The 22,919-nt window shown below is 52.6% G+C and overlaps 1 protein-coding gene across 1 annotated transcript; it reads right to left on the bottom strand.

Annotated features, from left to right (window-relative positions):
- Positions 1-364: 364 nt before the first annotated feature.
- Hrk (harakiri, BCL2 interacting protein) lies at positions 365-21,739 on the bottom strand. The gene is made up of 2 exons (XM_052755180.1): positions 21,330-21,739; positions 365-5,339 (listed from the first exon to the last, which is right to left on the bottom strand). Exon 1 carries the CDS (start codon positions 21,673-21,675, stop codon positions 21,397-21,399), a length of 279 nt encoding a protein of 92 aa, XP_052611140.1. The 5' UTR covers positions 21,676-21,739; the 3' UTR covers positions 365-5,339; positions 21,330-21,396.
- Between the last annotated feature and the right edge of the window lie 1,180 nt (positions 21,740-22,919).

The following is a 22,919-nucleotide window of genomic DNA, read 5'->3' as shown; positions in this document are numbered from 1 at the left end:
TGGCACATACTTTTAATCCCAGCAGAGACAGGTGGACCTCTGAGTGCCTGGTCAACTTACTGAGTTACAAGCTATCCAGGGCTACACAGTGAGATCCCGTCTAAAACAAAACAAGTGGACAGCTCCTGAGGTTGACCTCTCACCTCCATGTGCAAGCACACATGAGCACACACACACACACACACACACACACACACACACACACACACACAAAATGGGAGGATAAGGGTGTGGCCTTCCGCTCTCTGGCAGGCTGAAGGGGGCCTGTGCAGGTCAGGAATCATCTGTCACCGTGCAACCATGGTCCTCTCGTGGTCTCCGAGGCCCCACCTTCCCAGAGGAAATGAACACGCAAGGGCCTTCATGAGAGGTGCACAATCAATTTTTTTAATAAAAGTGTAACAAATATGTACAAAGCGTCCAGGTAGGAAATCCCCCTTACAAAAGAGCACAAGGCAACAAGGTCGGGACCCAGACAGAATGTCCCCCAAGTTAACTGCCTCTCCCCCAGGCTCCAAATGCCCTCACAGCCACCTCTGCCGTGTATATGGGCTCCTTGACTCTTCTAGTGCAAAGACCTCGGGGGGTCTGGGGTTCGGGGGAGAAGACAGATGAGAGAGGGTAAGAAAAACATCCCACAGCCTAGGAAGTGAGTGGGACAGGCCGTTTGCACCTTAGACAAGCCCTTACGCCCCCGGGAGTTTATTGAAACTGAGGGCAACCCCTGAAGTCATCCATCCTGTTCTCAAGTGTCCCCAAATAAGGTGTTCTTCCCATTGAGCTTACGAGACACTCCACGGTGGCCTGCAGGTGTGTCCTTGCCCATCTGCCCTCGAGCTAGAAAACCTTGCTACCAAACACAATGCTTGCTTTTAAATGAGCAACATCAGAGCCCCTTGATATAATACAATACAGGTACCTCACTGGCTTGGGGGATCACACAGACTCAAATGCAAACCTTGGCTCAGCCACCTCGCCGTCGGCTGCCTCCGGCTTCCTCACCTGTAAAATGGGATCAATGGTACTAGCACTTGGGCAGGAATCTCTCAGGAAAAGCCTTGGCAAGCACCTCGTGCAGCGCTCGGCAGCGGCGGTACTCGCTCTGTGAAGGGGTCTTTGATTATTGTACAAAAGGACCCATCTTCCCGCTGAGGAGACAGCATAGCAAGCTTTTTAATTGCATTCAGCCCAGAGCGTGGCATGCAGAAAAATACTATATAGCAATCTGCCAGCAAGGCGTGGGGTCACAATGGTGACCTGGCAGATCTGTCATAAATTATGAGCCAGACTGAAAAGGGACATTTCACGGCATCTGGTCTCCAAGAGGACTGTTGCTGTACCATAACTAAATTTGTCCCGAGTTGGAGGTCTCCGGCTGGCACGCTGTAGCTGCTCAATAAACAGGTGTCAACTGAATGGATTAAAATGTTTAAAAAGATAAACTTTTGGCTAACGCTTTCAAAAGACAGTGTGATGTCAGTGTGCCCTCTTTGTGGGGCTTCTGATCAGCTCGAGTGGGAATAATCTGCTTTCCCTCCACCCCTGCCTCCCCAAATCCTCCACTGACTTCTGACCCCCTGGTTTCCCCCAATTTGACTTCAGGCTCAGAAAAGAAAATAGTATGAACCCAGAAGAGAACCTGGGTTGCGGTCACTGCGGCTTCTAACCGTTCACTCTGGACATTCAAACAGTCTGCAGCACAAGCCAGGTACGGTGGCCCACACCTGTAATCAGGAGGCAGAGGCAGAGGCAGAGGCAGGAGGATCAGGAGTATAGGGTTAACCTCTGCTGTATAGTGAGTTCAAGACCAGTCTGGGCTCCATGTCTCAAAAAACCGGTAACAACAAACATAAATAGTCCACGGTAGTGACTCAGCGTCTCCCAAAGGTATGCATGCAGGGTGCTTCCTCCCTCAGTTCTCGGTGAGGAAAGGGACACGTGGTCCATTTCAGAGACATGACCATAGAGTCAGGTGCACACGAGACATGAGCTCAGCTGTGTGATGTGGCATCGAGGCATTCACGTCCTCTTTATCCTGTGACAGTATGTTTAAGTCACCATCCCTCAACACAGTAGAAACAGAACAAGGCTATCCACAGAGCTGAGGAAGAGGTATGACCAACCACGACGATGCTGGGGGAATGGTGACAGGAAGTGTTCGGGGGCTGGGGGGTGCCCTCCTGGCCCAGGACACTGCCCTTACAGCGCTCTCCTAAAGAACTCTGACTCAAGACTCCATCTAGGCCAAGGGAGATGGAACCCCAAACTTGAACAGAGCTCTTGCTTGTTGAGGATGAGGTAAAGGAGAGGAGCTTCCAGAAGGGAGTGGACCTGCTCCGGAAGGCTTTAGTCGCACAGACTCCAGGGCCCTCACCCTCAGAGAGCAGGCAGCGGCTTTTGGACCCAGGTGGCAGATAGCGCCTCATCTCCTCACACAGCCAGCTCCCTAGCAATGATCTCAGAGGCCTCCTAGGCTTTGCATGGACACATACCACACACACACACACACACACACACACACACACACACACACACACACTGCTGAAACCCAGCATGAGGTCTTTTTAAAATTTATTTCAAAGCCTCTCTCCCTCTCTTTCCCTCTTCACAGACTCTGTGGAGAGGCAAATCAAAATCAATGCTCCTTGGCAGCCAGGGGAAGCAGGGGATAAAGGGAGGGATGGTGCCAGCACTTCACACACTGTGGAAGTTTTGGGTTTTTTTTTTTGTTCTGTTTTTTTTTTTTTCTTTTTGTAGTAACACCGTCAACAGAAAGCCCATCCCCCTATCTCATGCAGTCCAAGTAACACCACATCAGAGACAGTGGAGACGAGAGAGACACAGCTAGCATGCTTCAGTATCCTAATACAAATGTCCATCAAGAAGTCAAACCTCATATAAAAACAGCACTTAAAAACAACCCCCATCAAATTCGGGGCAGTGGAGAAGAAGCGCCCTCAAATGAAAGGCGGCGGCGGGCGGCGTGGGAGCCAAGCCTCCCCACCCCACCCCCCAGATCCGATAAATATGTGGTTTCCATTTCTACAGGGGAGTATTTACAGAGGACTTGGCTGAAAAGCTCCATCGGGAGGTCATGGGTGCCCGGGTTCTCTCAGCAACACAGCTTCATTGAAATGAAAACCACCGGATAGGCCAACCCCTGTGTTTGGAGTTCACATCCTCCAGGGAGATATCGTCCGCAATGTCAGGCTCAAAAACAAAACACAAAAAGGGAGGTATTCTCTGACCTCTCACCCTCGCGCTGGGTTTCTCCGGGGTCAGCATGTCCCCGCTGCCATCTTGACAATATCTCTTTAAAGGGGCTGACATTCTGTGATTTCCACCATAGCAAGCACCTTCCCTGGAAATACAGTGCTTTGCAAGGGCTCTGTTCCTTGCTAGGAAAGGGACTAAATACAAACAGAGAGTGTTTTCCAGATCATTCTATGTCATTCCGGCTTGGCGAGGGCACGGGCCTGCTGCCTGCTGCCTCCCTGCCAAATAAGCTATTTATTTTCCTTTGCCGAGTTCAGTTCTGGCAGCTAAAGGGGGGGTGGGGTGGGGTGGGGAGGGCATTGAGTTCTCAGTTGCGTTTTCTTTAATAGGTTATTTAGAGAAATATAAGGCATGGATTCAATATGGAGAAGGGTGGGGGGGAACAAACTGGGAGAGTGCGCCTTTAGGACCTGGTCACGCTCGGCATAGTTGGCGGGACCATTTCCCTTGTAGCCCTGTGCACCCTAATAACTAATGCTTCCTAGCAGACCCCCTGATCCCCAGGCACCAGACAAGTGACCTGCAGATCCAGCCAGGGGAAAGTGACTGTCCCCTGGCAAGCAGTGTCCCAAATGCCAGATGTCAAGACACGAGGCTCAAGGGCGGAGGTCAGCCTGGGCTCCAGGGCCAGACCTTGTCTCCGAAATTTAAAAAGGGGGAAAAAAAAAATCAAAACTCAGACTAACTGTCTCACTGAGCCCACAGCAGGCTCCCTCACCATCTCAGCCACGAAGACTGCCACGGAGGTAATAAAGTATCCGTGCAGAGGAATAATACCTGTTTCTGTTGGAAAAAAAAAATTTTTTTAATGAAAGCAAAAATTAAATCATCACTTCTGAAGCAGTAAGCCTTTGCAGCCAAATATCAGTCAGGCGCACAGCTTCATTTTACATATATATATGTATTTATATGTATATTTATATTAGCCCTTCTAGAAACTTCTGAAAACAGTAGCTTATCCTATGTGTGTTTGGGGAGCAGGGGAATTGGACATTTCATTTAAAAGGTCCGCCTCCCCCTCCCCTAACATCCCCTGCTTATAAATCACGCTCCATCAGAATGCAGCCGTTTCTTGGCTCTTTAATCTATAAAAACCTAAGCCCTGAATCCCCTCAGGAAGTGGGGGAGGCCACAGCAGTCTCTCAGGGTACTGCTGCAGGGGGCAGGGGGTACTGCCATCTCCTGGCTTACCCCTCCTCCCTCCCAGGCCCCCAGGGGGTGGCTCCTAAGCCCCAGGGAGCATTCCCCCCTTCCCCACATAGAGAGACTCTCCAGTGGTACTTTTGTCACTTGGCCCTTAAAAAAAAAAAGAGTATATCCAAAGAGCAAAATAGAAACCTGTCATTCCCCCCGGCCGTTGTCCGGGTCTGTCACTAAGACTCTGGCCATGCCAAGGACACACTTAGCACCAAGAAAATTTGAAGTGAAGCACCACACACACACCAGATAGGTAGGAAAAGAAAATGACATCCCGTTTCTCTGGCTGTGACTGACCATGAGAATCTAGAGAGCTTTCTAGACAGGGACAGAGAGAGAGAGGATGGGACATGTCAAGAAATGGAGGCTGCCCCCAACCAAAAGGGCCCCACATCCCCCCTGTCTTCGTCCATCCCACCTTTGGCGGGCGCTCTCACTACTTCACGCCAGCATCTGTCCTGGGTGCTTGGTCCATGCTGAGGCTGATCCCACCAGTCCATGTGAGTTTTTTCAGCCCCCACACAGCAGCAAGCATCTCTCTCCCCTGCTGCCCTGGACGTTACAAAGTCTCAAAGTTCACATTGCAAGGTGCGGAAAGGGGAGGGACCACGTCTCCCGCAGGCATGCACAGATACGGAATTTTGTATTTTCTTTTTGTGTGTATGTATATATGTATATATAGCTATATGTAAATAGCATTGGGGTGGCTATCTCTGCAGCTGGACTTCCCGAGGGGCTTCCTCAGTCCGTGTTTCCACCATCAGCTCTGGGTGGGCCTTTCCACTCCGATTCCTTCCAAGCTCCGGGCTCCCCCCACTCAGGAAAACGGGAAGCAGCTTCCTCCAAGGACACAGGGTTTCGCCAACCTGGGGAAATAAAGATTTGTTTTTCTGTCAGTGCAGTCTGGCTTCCAGGGTGATGTCAGTGCAGAAGGGGAGGGGGAGAGGGGGATTTGCAACACAAAGCTCTGACTGGAAAGGAAAGGGCTCCCCAAGCCAGGCCTGGCTCTTCTTACAGTCCCACAGGCTCTGTCCATGCAGCAGTAACCGCCTTCCTTACCTGAGTGCACATACCATACCCCCCCACACACACACACACCTGCTTTTTGTACATTTGCGTGGGCATCATCTGTGACTAGAAACAGAATTTGAGCCAGGCGTGGGAGCACACGCCTTTGATCCCTGGACTCGGAGAGGCAGAGACAGGCAGATCTCTGTGAGTTCAAGGCCAGCCTGGTCTACACAGTGAGTTCCAGGATAGCCAGAGCTACATAGAGAAACTCTATGTAGACTAGCATGCAAGAAACCTCTGGTTCCATCCCCAGCACTGCAGGAAATCATACATGGTCTTGCATGCCTTGGAAGGCGGAGGCAGGAGGATCAGGAGTACAAGGTCATCCTTGGCCAGTCCCAGAAACTAGGAAGTTCCAGGCGAGTCTGTGTGATGACGTAAGACCCTGTCTGGGGGTGAGGAGGTGGGATGAATTGAATTTTGGCCCTGAAGGTAAGTACCACTCTCTATACCAAAACTAAAAAGTTTATTAATAGGAATAGATAAATGACAGGTAGATGATTGATAGGTAAATAATTGATAAATAATAAAAAGTGTGAGGTAGGTAGGTCAGTAGGTAGGTAGTCGGTAGGTAGATGGATAAGAAAATCCAGAGGCTCATTATCCTTCCCTATTTGGAAGCAGCCTATTCGTCTGCTTGGCTCACACCTCCATCTCCCCCTGTTCCAGACAGAGCTGTGGACAGACTAGTTTTCTCACTCATCCATTCATGTGCACACACCCCAGTGCCCTGTGCTACAAGCCACTGCTGTGTCCCTTTCCCGTGGGAAGTTCCAGCGCCACCAGGGGCGCGGGGGGGGGGGGGGGGGGGGGGGGAGAGAAAAGCTCTTATTACCTCTCTCCTGAAGAGCAGGTGCAGTCTGGGGAAACATGGGCAATGGCAGCCCAGGGAGAGGCAGCACATAGGCACCCAGAGAGAGAGAGAGAGAGAGAGATCCCTACTGAGAATCGGATTCCTAAGAACTAGCCAGGATACAATGAGGCTCTCTCGGGGCTGAGTATGGGGGAGGAGATAGAACTAGCAAGCGAGCGAACGCCCCAAACATCAAAAACTAGCGCCCAGTAAACACCGCCTGCTCCAGTGAGAAGATTGTCTGATGAAGTCTGGAGGCAGGCAGCACCAATCAATTAGTATAAACCCAAGTGGTTAGAAGGCAGTTTGATAACATGACTATTTAGCAAAACAGGAATAATAGGTTCCATCTTGGTCTCCCCAGAAAAGGGTTCTTGATCCAATTTACCAGAACCAGACAAGAGTTCCCTCCAGTGGGACAGGCCTCAAATGCAATTGTAAAGTGGTTGGTTGCTGGCATAGTGTTCATGCCATTATTGCCCTAGAGGTTAAAACACTGAAAATAAGTGATGGTGGCATGCTTACCCCCCCCACACACACACACACACCCATGGGGACACATATCACAACTCCTCAAAGGCCCAGGAGACATCACCAAAGGGGGTCAGAAAGAGGTAAGAGCTGGGGATGAGAGAATGTGTATCAAAAAGATGTCTTGTGGGCATGACGTGGCCGTCGGACTCCTGGCAAGACTGGGCCCATCAACGTTTCGTCATGGATGGGGAAGGGACTTGGGGGTCCCCACCCGTCCCAGAGGGACTCCTGAAGATGGATGCTTGTGGGAAGGCATCACTGTCTTCAGTGGTGTAGCCACAGATAGCCTGCCATTGCTTCACTGAGAAGCTTCCCGCCCACACTCGGGCTGGTCAGTCTAATTAAATTCAGTGGACCATGGATTTCAAGAAGACCTGGAGATGGGAGGAGACCTTGTTGAGAAGAAGGGTGTCAGTGGGAGAGGGAGGGGAATGAGGGAGGAGAACTGGGGGTGAAAATGTCTAAAACTCACCATGTAAATATTTGAAACTACCAATGAAAAGATACAGGGCCAGGTGGTGGTGGCGGCGGCGGCGGCGGCGGCGGCGGTGTACGCCTTTAATCCCAGCACTCGGGAGGCAGAGCCAGGCAGATCTCTGTGAGTTCGAGGCCAGCCTGGGCTATAAAGTGAGTTCCAGGAAAGGCACAAAGCTACACAGAGAAACCCTGTCTTGAAAAACCTAGCAACATATTTCAACAGGTGCAAACAACCAAATGTGCATCCTAGATGAATGGATTAAGCGCAATATGGTATGCTCAGGCCGTGGAATATTATTTGGGCCATCAAAAGGGAATGAACAACTGATTCATACACAAGATGGATCAAACTTGAAAACATTATGCTAAGTGAAAGAAACCAGGAAGAAAATGAGAAATGGCATATCATGCATTTATACGAAGGATTCACCAGAGGAGGCACGTCTTTGGATACCAAGAGCAAAGTGATGGTTTCTTAGGGATGTAAGGAATGGGATGTCCTTGGGAGTCATTGTTCATGGACACTTTCTTTTCTGTTTGCTGTTTGTTGAGACAAGATCTACCCAGGTAGCTCAGGCTGGCCTAAAACTCACAATTTTCCTGTCTCCACCTCTCCAGTACTAGGATTTGAGGTATGCACAGCCACACCTGGAAGATTTCAGAAGCAAAAGTGACACAGGTTATCAGAGGAGACACAGACAGGAAGAATGCACTCAATAGTTGTTGAGAGAAAGCCCACAGATCTTTATTTCCCGATGGGAAAAAGTCCCGAATGTTGGTGGGTATCTGTGGTGTCTAGCTTCCTGCTGAGTGTGGCCAGCAGGGGACACAGAGACCTTAGACCCTGGATACTTACTCTTCAGGGGACTTCCCACTGGTCACAGACCAGAAAAACCCAGCTCCAGCCCCACTCTGCAAAGTGATGACAGCTCCCTCTATTGCCAACCTCGGGGCCCCACATCATTCTAAGCCCTGTCCACATCTCTGTCTTGAACCCTTGTCAACCTCTCCCATGATGACTCAGGTTGGGGCTAGCCTCTGCCTCTTCCCTGGGCAAGGGACCGATGCTCATCTGACTTCACGACGGCAAGTCAAACACACGGTCCCCGCAGTCCACATCAGTGGGACCCAAATTGGTGACTTCACACTAGAGACTTGCTTAGGCATTGGCAGAAGATTCTTAGCCACCCATCTGCTAACACCCTTTCCCCACAAGGACGATGTGGCACACCAGGATCCCTACACTCTCCTGGGGCCACTTTCTACCTCCCAAGAATCTAGAACTGGAGCCATCAATTGACTCAACTGATACACACACCTGACTTAGTTTATAAAAACTAGCTTGGATGGCACCTAAAAAGTCTCACTTGTTGGTTCCTGACCACAAGGCTATGGGACGGAAATCAGCAGAGCCCGCAGCAGTAACGGAGACGGGGGGGGGGGGGGGGGGGGGGGGTCCTGTGGCACACATGTAATCCCGGCACGCAGGAGATGGAGGCAGGAGAATGGAGCAATGGAGATAGTGGTAAGAATACTTGCAGGTACCTACCGTGTTCTAGAGTGTGCTGACTATGTGCTAAGCATTGATCTCTGTGCTAAAGAAGGGCAGGGTCCCTTGCTTTGCCTTTCAGTATTACTAGGGAAGGCGTGACAGGTCAGAGGTCAATGCTTGTGGTGGTTTAAATGAGAAATGTCCCTCGTAGCTCACACTTAGTCACCAAATGGTGTTTATAGCTTATATAGAAGTCAGGATGGGGCTCTGCATTGGTTAGCTCTTGTCAGTGAAACACAAATTAAGAGTCACCTGAAAGAGGGAATGTCCCTTAAGGAATTGTGCCCACTAGATTGGCCTGTAGCAAGCCCATGATGCATTTTCTTGATTGACAATTGATGGGGGAGGGCTCAGCCCAATGTGGGCGGTGCCACCCGCGGGCAGGTTATCCCTAGATTGTATAAGAAAGCAGGCTGAGCCGGGCGGTGGTGGCGCACGCCTTTAATCCCAGCACTCGGGAGGCAGAGCCAGGCGGATCTCTGTGAGTTCGAGGCCAGCCTGGTCTCCAAAGCGAGTTCCAGGAAAGGCGCAAAGCTACACAGAGAAACCCTGTCTCGAAAAACCAAAAAAAAAAAAAAAAAAAAAAAAAAAGAAAGCAGGCTGAGCAAGCTAAGGTGAGCAAGCCAGTAAGCAGCACTCCTCCATGGCCTCTGCTTCAGTTCCTGCCTCAAGTTCCTGCCTTAATTTCCTGCCTTGGCTTCCCTGAGTGATGGACTACAAGGATTAAGATGAAATAAACCCTCTCCTCCCCAAGTTATCACAGCAACAGAGAAGCGGACGGGGCAAGCTCTACTCACCAAGGCAGCTGCCAAGAAGACCCAGCATGTGAACTGAGCCTTGAGACACAAGCATGGCCTTTCTCATCTATAGGAAGGATCATGAAAGCGAACCGGAACAACCGGGATTCAGACAAATGGGGAGGGAACCGCACCAGAAAGCAACAGGAACCGGAGTTGCATCAGACGTTAGTTGAAGGGAAGACAACCATGGCTTCCGGCAAGCCGCTTTCAAAACTATCACCCCCTGTGATCCCAAAAGAATGTAGTTTTTTTTTTTTTTTCTAAGTAGCCAGCAACTGAGCTAACTTGCCTGTCCTACCTGAAAATCACTGAGCATGGGAGGAATCTCAGGGTTTCCCAGGTCAGCTTTCAGTCACCGTAACAAAATACCGGAGGTAATTATCAAGAGGGAACGTTTGCTTTGGCTGGCAGCTTGGACTTCGTTGCTTTGAGGCTGGGATGTGGGATACTGCAAAGCTGCTTTCCTCATGCCGACCAGGAAGCAAAAGAGAGAAAGAGCCCGGGATCCCAATATCCTCAAGTGTCACCCTATCAGTGACTGGAAGACCTTCTTCCACCAGGCCCCAACACTTAAAGGGTCTACCATCTTGAGGTAGCACGATAGCATAAAACAAGCCCTTTAAACACTCCACCTTCGCCTTCCGGGGATGCATCCAAGCCACAGCCCTGCAGCTGCCAAAGGGACCCGCTGTAGGACCTGTTAAATCACTGTTTACTGAGTGATATCCACAGAGACATGAGCCCCAGTAACAACCGTGTGTACCAATAATGAGCATGTGTCCCTCACACTGTAGTCTCCATGTGACAGAGTCCCGCAGTGAGGGGTTGGCCTGGGTGTGCATTTTTTTTTTTTGAGGGTTGCAGATCTCACCTGTAGGACAAATATGCCCAAAGACCCACTTCCAGCTTGATCTGTAACCATAGCAGCCATGTAAAAGGACTTGAAAGTGTTTCCCCAACAGAAGGTTGGATTGGCAAAGTAAACTGCATGTGGATTAGAAAGATATAAACCAGGGCTGGAGAGATGGCTCAGTGGTTAAGAGCACTGGCTGCTCTTCCAGAGGACCTGAGTTCAGTTCCCAGCACCCACGTGGCAGCTCATAAATGCCTATAATTCCAGTTTCAGGAGATCCGACATCTTTACACAGACAGACACAGCAGGCTAAAACATAAATGCATATGAAATAAATATAAACAAATTATAAAAAAAAAAAAAGAAAAACATAAACCGAGGTGGGCCGAGGTGGCACATGCCTTTAATCCCAGCACTCAGGAGGCAGAGGCTGGTGGGTCTCTGTGACTTCCAGGCCAGCCGAATCTTGTCTCAAAAAAAGACAGACAGACATAAACTGAATGATGCTAGAGCTGAGCTAGGGCTCACTGAACTAGCAAGGCCCTGGCTTCCATCCCCAACACCACAAAAAGTGAACATGCCGAGACAGCAATGGAAAGTTAAACGTTAAAGTCCTTTTCTCCTTTAGTGAGTATGTGTACACACACACACACACACACACACACACACACACACACACACACACACACACTCAGTATCCTTTATCTGAAGTGCTTAGTATTACTAAAGTGGTGTCGGGGAATATGGGAGATGGAGAGACAGATGTCTCAGCGGTTAAAAGCAATTGTTGCTCTGCTAGAGAACCATGTTCAATTCCCAGCTTCCCACATGGCAGCTCACAACAACCTTGAACTCCAGGTCCAGGGGGAATCCAACGCCCTCTTCTGGCTTTTGTGGGTACTGCATACATGTAGGCAAAACACCTATACACATAAAAATAATGAAAAATATTAAAAAATATTTATTGTTTTTAAATTAAAAAGCCAAGGGGTGTGTGGAAACCTAACTGTAATTCCTGTGTTTAGAAGGCAGAGACAGGATGTCCCCAGAGCAAGCTGGCCAGGCAGACTAGCTGGAACTGGTGAGCTCTGGGTTCACGTGCTTCAAGTGCACCCAGCTTGAGGTGGAGAGATGGAGGAAGACGTCCAACATTAACCTTGAGCCATCATGTGCACACAGGTGAACTTACACACACACACACACACACACACACACACACACACACACACACACACACACGTGCCCACACATAGTGTTTTAGAGTTCCTATTTTCAGATTAGGGGTGCTCAAATCGTCCAGCTAGACTTTGGAGACACAGGCAGCTAGGTGACAAGTATGATCTAATACACGTGTGTATAATTTGGCAGAAGGACAAGATGATATGTTTAAAATCTCCCCTGCCTAGAAGGGGATTAATGTTACTTCTGCCTGGGATGTTTAACATGTATTTACCAACAGTCTATCTTTCCTTTCTTTCTCTTCCTTTTTCTTTCTTTCTTTCTATTTTTTGTTTGTTTGTTTTTTCAAGACAGGGCTTCTCTGTGTAGCCCTGACTGTCCTGGAACTCGCTCTGTAGACCAGGCTGGCCCTGAACCTGCCTCTGCCTCCCAAGTGCTGGGATTAAAGGCGTGCACCACCACTGCCAAACCTTTTCTTTCTTATCTACCATTCAGTCTCCGAAGCCTGGCATGATGCTAAATTCTACTTCTGCCGCACTCTGGTGAACAGGGGAGCACACCAGCTCCCAGCGGCTTGGTGTGGACCGAGTCAGATGGTGAAAGCTCTCCTAGTGCGGGGATTTGGAGGAAAACTCTTTGGGGCAGCATCCTTGATGATGAAAGATCGCTCTAGTGAGTTCTCACTTCAGTCTCGATCTCAGTTTTCATGCTGGAGGCTGAGGGGAGCTAATGGGACTGAGAACCCTCTGGGGAAAGTGTCTGCTCTCCTTAGCCTGGCCCCTGCTATCATTAGGTGTCAACATAGCCTATGAGGTGACTGACTTCTTTAGTGTCTGAGCTGTCTCAAGCAATCCTCCTGCCTCACACTCCTGAGCATAGACCAAGCCCAAGCCGGACAGACATGGACTGACCAATATCAGGGCGGTTGTACCTGTCTGTGCTACATGTTATAATACATGTTTTGGAAGATGTCCAAACAAAAATGTTCACTGTGAGCTGGTTTCTAGGGTTACAAAGTGGGGAAGGGTGGAAGTCCACGGGGGAGGGAGCTAGATAGAGAAGCGGTGATTCATGCATTAGAAAGGCTGATGCCCACCTTCCAGTGTGCGCATGGGGGAAGATCTCAATGGATGATGAGCTCAGGCGCTTAAAGTGGGATCTGCACAGGTGTGCGTGGGCCGGGAGGGAGGGCTGCCAGGGAGGGGGAACTTCCAGGTGGAGGGAGGGGGAACTTCCAGGTGGAGGGAGGGGGAACTTCCAGGTGGAGGGAGAGCTGCCAGGGAGCCCCCACCACCACCACCACCACAGGTGTGTACTGAAACTCACTGAGCCCCCTAGAATGAGCCAGGATGAACTGTGGTGTTGATGGGTTTGTAACCCACATACCCCTGTATGTAGGGGTCCTACTGCCATGTGGGCATAGAGAATGTCACTAAAACTTTGCATGTTTTCAAGAAAAACTGGAAACATGGGCTTCTGTAGGAGCATCCCTGCTTTGTAAGTGTTGCAGGAAAATCCTGAATCAAGCACAGCTGAGGCCCTGTTCCACATGGAGGTTGTCATACTCAACCCGTGCTCTGAGGAACAACTAGCTGGCTTTTAAGCGTACCCCATTTTACCACCAGGGGTTCCCTCTGGGCTTCAGTTTCCCCATCTGCAAGGTACAGGGTTTGGATGGGATGGTATCTAATATCCTGTTTGGGTCTGGATGTGTTCTAGAAAGTTGGTGTGGGAAGGGGGTGTTGTCACAGATCTTTTGAGAATTGGTCAAGACAATGGCTCCTCTCCCAGACGGACTGCAGTACGTGAGTATGACGTCAGTCAGGTTTACTGGGTCATTTGCCAGGGACTTGCTGAGTCCCCACAGCCAATCTCTGTTCTACACAGTGCTAGTGCTGGGATATGGTGAGCAATAAAAGCACATGGCTGCTTGCTCCATTGTGAGGAGTTCAAAGGCAGCCTAAGCCAGCCTGGGAGTATGACCCACGGTGCTGACCATGCAGTCACTCTCTCAGCTTAGACCTGGTGACTTCAGCAGGCTGCTGAGTCACAGAGGGAGAAGGGAGGCCTAGCAGCTGCTTTAAACTGAGGATCAAAAGAGTCCTTAGGGTTCCTTCCTGCACCATGAATGTTGGGCACACAGGCTGACCTCCACCCCAAAGAAAAGCAGCAGAAGCCGGGCGGTGGTGGTGCACGCCTTTAATCTCAGCACTCGGGAGGCAGAGCCAGGCGGATCTCTGTGAGTTCGAGGCCAGCCTGGTCTCCAAAGCGAGTTCCAGGAAAGGCGCAAAGCTACACAGAGAAACCCTGTCTCGAAAAACCAAAAAAAAAAAAAAAAAAAAAAAAAAAAAAAAGCAGCAGAAACCCAAACTGTCCATCTCCAAGGTGCACCCATGCCAGGCCACACACAACAGGTTGGATCAGCCTGTCTCCTGACACCAGACACAAGGGGGGTGGTGTCTCACAGTTTGGGTGATGTGGGGCCAGGTCCTCGATAGACAGGGCCCGTCATTGTGATTCCAGTTCATAGAGGAGCACCCAGGGTCTGGAAGGTAAACGGATGTGCTTACGGTCACACAACTGGTAAATGGCAGGTAGAGGCTTTATTTGAAGCCAGCCTGACTCCAGGATTCATGTCCCCCAGCTGCTCCCCCTCAGGCATGAAGTATGGGTGAATATTCTTAATGGTGAAGTCAGAATTGATAAGGAAGTCCCATGGTCTGCCAAGGGTGGGGTTTCTTTTATTTTGTTTGTTTGTTTGTTTGGTTTGGTTTGTGTGTGTTTGTCTGTCGGTCTGCCTGTGTGGGTATTGTGTATTTGTGGGGCCACAGGGGTCAATGTCAGATGTCTTCACTTCCTCTTCACCTTAGTTTGGGGGCACAGGGTCTCACTGAACCTGACTGAACTGCCAGTTTGGCTCAGCGGTCAGTGAGTTCCGGGGGTCTGCCTGTCTCTGCCTCCCCAGCTTGGGGATTCCAGGCATTCGTGCAAAGCCTGACTTTTATGTGGGATCCAAACTCAGGTCCTCATGCTTGGGTGGCAAACACTTCATTCCCTGAGCTGTATTCCCAGCCCCTATAGGCTGTATTTTAAATCTGGGCTGGCTTTCCAAATGGCAGTTCTTCTGGAATCCATTTCATTGGGCTCAGCCTGTCCCCACTAAAGATCAGAAGTCACCGCACTAAAAGCCATCTCCCCATTGCTAACATGAGAGCATGCTGAATGGTTCGTCAAGTCCAAAGCACTACAGCCAAGATTGCATGACCGATATGATGCCTGGCCTGGGGATCAGGTAGGCTGGGAAATGCCCCAAGGCTTTGGGGACATGGTCAAGACTTGGAGCTATCTGCACTCCCCCATTGGCTAGAGGTATAGACCATGAAGAACATTCCAGAGAAAGGCGAGCACTGGGAGGCAGAGACAGGCAGATCTCTAGGAGTTCGAGGCTAGCCTGGTCTATATAGAGAGTTGTATGCTAGCCAGGCCTACACCACGAGACCCTGACTCAAAAGAAAAGAAAGACAGATAAACAGAAAGATTCAGCTAGGGATGGTAGCCGCCAGCTCTGGAGTCAAGCTGTCAGGCACATGATGTATTCAGACTAGTGACAGGGATGACCGTGGTGGGGGACAGGAGTGGATGGCAACGTGTGTCTAGATTCTGGCATATACTCACGTCTTCTAGAACGAGAGTCTAGAAGGTTCCTTTGAGTCTTTACCATGAGTTCACATTTTCTAGACAGTCTCTGTCACACACAAATGCTGACAAGCACTTCTGTACCAGAGTTCCACTCTTGAAATTTTGACCATTTTTTAAGCTCGGTCTGTACAGAGCAGAGCCACAGGGCATTCCTTACCACACCACAAACAGCTGGACAGCCAACAGCAGTGGATAGGGAGCACAAATGATTAAAAAAAAAAAGCCGAAGGATGTAGGACCAGCCAACCCTGGAGTATCACAAAGGGCAGGGCAGCGAAATGGTTTAGTGGGTAAAGGTGCTTGCCACCAAGCTTGAGGACCTGAGTTTGATCCCCAGGAGAGAACTGGCTACAGAAAGTTGGTGTCTGACCTCCACACCTAGGCTGTGGACACACAGACACACACACACATGTGCACATACACATGAACACACAAATACACCATGTGCGCACACCCAAACTTTTTTAATACATAAGATACGGCTTCTATGACCTCAGGGACTTCCGGTTCTTGGCCCTCTCTGTGCCCACAGTGCCTAGCAAACAGTGGGCACGAAGCAATCACCAGTTCAGGGATGGGTAGAGCAGGTGCTTGGCACAGCCGAGGCTCTGGATTCCATCACCAGCAGCATAAAACTCTACCCATGAAGATGTGAACAGCGGTCGAAAATAAGAGAAAGTGGCTGTATGTGTGTGTGTGTGTGGGGGGGGGGGAACTAGCTTGCTTCCTTCTGGGTAGCTTTGTTTTCCCAGTGCATAGCTGTGCATAGCTGTGCAGCAGGGACCAGCAAGTCTGGGGGGGGGGGAGGTGCGAGGGGGGGGCGGGGGGGGCGTGGCGCTGAACAGCGCTGGATCACAAAACATTAGAGATGAGCAGAGGGGAACAGAAGCTGGGTCCCTTCCTCCGCCCAGGTAGGTTGGCTTTTCAAAACCTAGTGGTGGGATGGCTGGATCCACCTGGCTGCATCGGGAGCATATTTAATTACCCAGTGAAGCTGTTTCTACAGCCACGGCTAATTCTGGCGCTGGTGGTCCTCTCACTAGGCACGTGAATAACTCTAGACAGGGACCAGCTTGGCCAGAAGGCCGCTGCTGTCCTGCACATCTGGCCCCTTCCCCAGAGTTCATCCTCAGCAGCTGTCGGCCTGCAGTGACCAACTCCCTCCCCTGCCAAGCAGGATGGAGCCTGCTGGGAGGCACCTCCAGATTTAACCACTTAATCCCCAAAAGTGCCCTGTCTAGTTGGCCAGCCAGCCCGGCATTAATTCATTAAGGCCTTCCCATTAGCTTCCCTGTAGCTGACCACTTTGCTTCTGGGGCCCACAGGCTCCTCCTTTCTCCTCTTCTTCGGGTCCCAAAGCAGGAGTCTGCTGCCCTCCCCTGGCTCCCCTTTCAAAGACAGATTCCAGGGCCCCATTCCCTCTCTTCCTCCCTCCCCTCCCCCTCTTGAGGCACGCAGCTCCCAGCTCCCTCCCTCCCCACTCACCACACAGCCTCTTTTGTTTCTCTCCGGTATCTTTGGGCCTTGACTGGGTTACCTCACCCCTTCCTCCTGGCCCCAGCAGCCCCCTAGATGCATTCTCCCACCCTTACCCTATTACCTTACCAGGTCCCCTCCTCCCCTGCAGCCCCCAGGCCAGGGGAAGAGGTGGCCAGCCCCTCAAACTGGAAACTCCAGCTTGCCTTCACACTTTGCAAAGACTCAGGTAAATAAATGCCCTCTGCCTGAGAGCATCTTGCCCATTTTGAAAGAGGTAAGAATGGCCCTGACCGGTTCAAGTCGAGTGAATTAAGAGCCAGGCCTGGCCCTGGCCACTTCTAAAAAGCACCTCCATCTTCCCTGAAAGAGGATGGCTACCCTTTACAGGCAGCGGTGGCTCTTACCTGAGGTCACACTGCCATGCTAGGGGTGGAACCCAGGAGTTTGCTCCTGCATGCTGAGCAAACCCTTGAGCCACATTCCCAGCCCTTCTGGTCCCTAAACCTACCTCCTATATATGCAAACTCAGATAACTTTACCCATGTGTGCGCATGCAGAGGCCAGAGGTGGAGGTTAGATGTCTTTATTACTCCATCTCTTTTTCCCCCAGAGTCTCCCCCTACACACACACACACACACACACACACACACACACACACACACACACCATTTTAGCTAGGCTGGCTGGCCAGGATCACCTGCCTCTGCTTCACACCAGCCCCCTCTCTCTAGAGCTTCATGCTACCTCACAGGGCTTGTACACAGACCTAGGGGATCCCAACTCAGGTCCCCATGCTCGTACAGCAAGCCCTTGACCTATGGAGCCATCCTCCAGCCTCCACTGCCTGGTCTGTTATATCACCATATTCTGTCATGAACCGACTTCCCAAGAGGGCCAGTAAGAATGGCAAGGGCTCAGTGGGTACAGGCATCACCAGCCCAGCCTGACTATGTGAGTGTGCTCTCTCGGGACACACACAGAAGAAGGGAACCAACACCTGCCTGTTGTCCTCTGACCTCTGCACTTGTGTGCCCACGAACAATGAATAAATAGGATAAAAATTAAATTTTTCCAAAAAAAAAATGATGCGATCCACCAGCAATGAACAAGGTAGAATGCGGCCTATGTTGGAAAGAGGGCCAGCTGATAAATGCTCAGTAAGAGTCAACGGTAGCACACATCGGTAACTATTTTGTTGTTGTTACTTTGCTACCATGGTTGAATCCATGTTAAGCACACACTCCGTGATCCATCACCGAGCTACGCAGCAGCCCCCAGCCCTTACCGCCACCTGGGATCAGTCAGCGCTGCACATGCAACCCACCTAACTTTTACCTGTGCGGGAAGCTCAGGGCTATGATGGTTTCCATTTTACATACAGAAAAACTGAGATTCTGGGAGCTTGCTTGCTTTTATTGGTAACTTTGAGGAAACAAGTGTTACTGGCTCACAGCTGGGTCTCAGAACTAGATGGTTGGGACCACAGACTCTGCTTAAAGCTAAGCCCCTAAGAGATTTGGAGTGGTGTCCCCCAGTCCAACACCCTCGCCCAGACACAGAAGGAGGCACAAGCATTCCCATCCCCCACTCTGGGTAAAGTGGAGAACACCCCAGGTCCGGTACACAAAACTCAGCCGATTACCCTCTCAGCTGGCTTTCTGTGCTCTAGCAAACTTGGGCAGACTAGGAAATGGGACTTGGTCCTCTTGTCACGGGAGGAGGTATGGAGCCCAAGGTGAGGAACCCCAACATGGGCTTCAGGAAGCGCAAGGGACCAGCTGGAGAAAAGTACTGGCACCTTCACGGGTCAGGAGCACCAGAGAGATGAGACCCCCCCCCCATGGGTGTGGCTGGGGGGGGCGGTGCAGCAGGCAGGAGAAGCCAGAAGCCAAGAACTGGAGTGTGTTTGGGGGGTGCCTGTGTCAGGGCGCAGCATGGAGCTTCCTCTGGGACAGAAACAGAGCTGGGGTAGGAAGAAAGCCAGTTCTGAGGGGACAGTTATCTTCTGTCTCCTGCATCCGCATCCACACGGCACCAAGAAAATCCTCACCACCACCACCACCACCACCACCACCACCACCACCACCACCACCACCACCACCACCACCACCACAATCCTGCCATCCGGGCTCCAGTTTCTCAACTTCTCACCCTGGTCAGGGCGCAGACTGGAGTACCAGGTCCGCCTAGACCGCAGCCTCTTTTTCGGGGTCCCTGAGCAACCCAACTTCTGGCATGCATGCACACCTGTACAGGCACACACTCCAGCCCTGGTCCCGAGTCTTTGGCCTCCTGGGTGGAACGGCGGCGCTAACAGAGCGTTTCTGCCATCCTGCCTGTACCCCACGACGCCAGAGTCCACATCCCGGGCCCCTTTCTATTAACCTTCCTTCTCTTCCCATAGACTTTCCCACCTGCCATTTCTTCTTCTCTACAGCCCCCCTCTCCGCTCCCCACCCGGCACGCCCCAACTCAGCAACCTGCTTGTCTCTCCCCAGTTCATCACCTGTTTTCCTTTCCTCTCTGTCCTTCTTTCTGCCACAAATCTGTGGCACCCTCAAAAATATTGATCCCCTCCCACCCACCCACCCGGGATTCCGCGGCGGCAGGAGCACTTTTGGAAGGAGGGACAGAAGGGGAGCAGCGCATGGGACCTCCAGAGCCGGGAAAATCGGGCTCAGGGCGCCCCGAAGCGACACTTCTCTTCGCCAGCGCCCGGGGCTGCGCGAGCCCACGCGACATCTGTCGCCCGCGCTCCCGGCTCACACCCTGCTCACCCCCGCAGCTCCCCGGGCGCTGCCACCCCCCACGCTCCGGCTGCCGCCTCTCCCTGCGGCGCCGCGCCAGCTTTCCAAGGTGTCTGCGCGCCCGCGGGCTAGGCTGGGATCGGCGCGCGCGCGACGTCTCCGGGGTTTCTGGTTACCTCACCTGTGGTCTTCACCCCCACTCTCGGAGGTCACCCTAGTGCCCCCCATTCCCGTACTCTGAATCTTCTCTACTCAAGAACCTAGGAAGGTGACCCTGATACTTCTACCTCCCCCTACCCCCCAAACTAGCCTAGCACAGCTCCTGGCACACGGCGAGTCCCCCTATCAAGGACCCACCTACAGCCACTCGACATCAAACGTGAGACGCTCAGCACCCTGTGACCACCCGGAGCACACAGCAGGCTCCCACACCTCACGCCGCATCCACTGGGGGTGACAGGAGGCCAAGCTCTAAACCGCGACACCTCGCGGTGAAAGGAGCCACGAAGTTACCCGGGAGATGGGACGCTGAAGTGCGCCTGCCTCGGGGATCGGGGATCGAGGACCAGCACCCAGCCAGTGAGAAACTTCTATGGGAGGGGATGGAGGGGGGGGGGGGTCGTCGCAGAGAATGAGGATTCGGAAACTGCAGGCGTGACACTCGGGGGGAGCAGGGAGTTAAGAGCGGAGAGATGGGGACCTGGGCAAGCCTGGAGTGACCCTTGGCGCGGATGGGACTGGGGAGGGGGAGGCTTTTTAGCCCCGTCCAGTGTGGTTCTACTCGGTGTGTTTACCGGGGCTGGTGACGATGGTGATGGCTTAAGTCCTTCTAAAGCCACTGTGCGGGAGAGGAGGGAGGGGGGAGAACAGAGAGGGAGGAGAGAGTGGAGACACAACAGAGGGGGGAGAGGGGAGAGGGAGGGAGGGAAAGAGTGTGTGAAGACGGGAGAGGGGGAGAGAGAGGAAGAGAGAGAGAGAGGGGAGAGAGAGAGAGAGAGAGAGAGAGAGAGAGAGAGAGAGAGAGAGAGAGAGAGAGAGGAGAGAGAGAGAGAGAGAGAAGAGGAGAGTGGAGACACAACCGAGGAGGGGAAGAGAGAGAGAAAACATTGAAGAAAGAGAAGACAGGACAGGGTGGAAAGAGAAGGGAGCGATTAAACAAGGGAGAGAGAAGTGGGAAAGGAGAAAGAGAAAATCAGAGCGAGAGGAGAGTGAAGATCGGAGAGGGGAGGAGAGAGGGAGTGTTGGGGGGGCAGAGTGAGAGTGAAGAGTGAAGACAGAACCGAGAGAGACAAGCGGGGGAAAGGAGGGAGGGAGAGAGAAAACGAAGAAGAGAAGAGAGAGACAGAGAGAAAGGAGAGAGAGAGAGAGAGAGAGAGAGAGAGAGAGAGGAGAGAGAGAGAGAGAGAGAGAGAGAGAGAGAGAGAGAGAGAGAGAGAGAGAGAGAGAGAAACAGCGCGTAGCAGATGCTCCGGGTCTGGGCTGAGAGGGGACAGGGCAAGTGACGAGGAGCGAGCTGCCCCCGGAGGTGGCGCCTTGGCTCCCGCCGCCGCCGCGCTCGCTCTCCCTCCAGCTCCCCGGCTCGCCCGCTCGCCTTCTCGCCGGCCCGCGTACCTGTTGCTCGGTCCGGGCTGGGTCTCGGCTCCGGTCCCCCCTACCAAGAAGGCCCCGCGCGCGCCGCCTACGCGCTCCGCCTGCCGAGCAGCCAGGCCGCCAGCGCCGCCACCTGCGCGGCCGCGCACAGCCAGGGCCAGCGGGCGCGGAGCGCGGGCAGCAGCGCAGGCAGCGGGTCCCGGGGCCGCGCGCGGCGCCGCATGGCGCGTCGGTGCAGCTCGTCGCCCAGCGCCTGCAGCCGCAGCGCGGTCACCTGCGCCGCCGCCCAGCGCAGCCCGGGGCGAGCGTCGCCGCAACCGCACACGGCCGGAGGCCCGCGGCCGCGATGCCGGGGACACGGGCACATGGCGTGCGCGGAGGAGCCTCCCCGGACCCCAAGTTTCGCCCTGCGCCGCGCGTTTGTTGTGCTGACGGCGCTATTATTAATTAAAGTGTCACATGGTGGAGGGGGCGGGGAGGGCGCGGGGAGGGGGTTACATCATCCGGCCCGGGGGGGGGGGGGGTTGTGTGTGTGTGTGTGTGTGTGTGTGTGTGTGTGTGTGTGTGTGTGTGTGTGTGTGTGCAGGAGAAGAAGCCGGAGAGGTAACTTTTAACCCTAGCGACGCCGGCAAGGCGGGGACAGGCAGGCAGGGACGCGGGGCTTCGGGGATGCTGGCCCAAGGCGTCCACTGTCTCGATTCTCAGGCTGCGGGAGCTCCAGCTCGGACGGACGCAGCCTGCGAAGCCAGCTCGGTGCACAGTGGGGATGACACTCCAGCGAGTTCGGTGGTTATTTGAAAAGATCCCCGGGCTGTTGTGTGGCTTGGGTGGCGGGAGGCAGGGGGATTCTAGTCGATTTGCCCGGTTTCGGGGCTGACTGGGCACCTGTCAGCTTTTGGGTCGGTGCACACACTCCTAACATGCGTTCACACCCCCTTCTGGTGACCTGACCTAAGCACATCCCGGGGTGAGAGCCTGAAACCTGGAATGGAGGTGAGGGGGGAGACTGGAGCTGGAGGGGTTGGACTCCAACTCCAGCGAGTTCCCCTTGCACTCGAGTCCCCCCACCCCCACCCCGCCCCCGCCCCGGGACCTTTCTAGAGAGAAGTTCTTATTGCCTGCTTGCTTTGTGAACATTATCTTTCCTAATGGGGTTATGGTTTGCATCGGACTCTGTAAGCCCCTAGCTTGGCGCCTGGTGAGATGACCTAACCTGAAGACCAATCCAGTTCCTCACCAGCCTGGAAAGTAGCTAGCAATTCGTGCCGACTAGCTAGGGAGTTCTTGGGACTCTGTAGGGTGTCAGAGAGACCCCCCCCCCCCTGCGCCATTGTCACATCCACTGGGATTTGGACCTGGAGGAGCAGGGAGGTGCCTCCAAGCCAGTGACTTCAGAACCTTTGAGACCCTTCAAGGTCGCCCCTTCAGACCTGCGGAGTATTGTCAAGGCCTGACGAGGCCTTTGGTGCCTTGGAAAAGATTTTTCATGACCACGAACTTGGTGGAGTAGCACCTGACTGTAATCCTCCAGTCTCAGCACTACAGAAGCAGAGGCAGGGGGATCACGAGTTCAAAGCCAACCAGGTCCACATAGGGGTTCCAGGCCAGCCA

This window comes from Peromyscus californicus, unplaced genomic scaffold (assembly GCF_007827085.1).
Source record: "Peromyscus californicus insignis strain IS unplaced genomic scaffold, ASM782708v3 Scaffold_2__1_contigs__length_46816999, whole genome shotgun sequence".
Taxonomy (NCBI): domain Eukaryota; kingdom Metazoa; phylum Chordata; class Mammalia; order Rodentia; family Cricetidae; genus Peromyscus; species Peromyscus californicus.
This window is presented reverse-complemented; position numbering and strand designations above follow the sequence as displayed.

Excerpts from the sequence above, each read along its gene's own strand:
- Hrk (XM_052755180.1), bottom strand. The coding sequence starts at position 21,675 with ATGTGCCCGTGTCCCCGGCATCGCGGCCGCGGGCCTCCGGCCGTGTGC.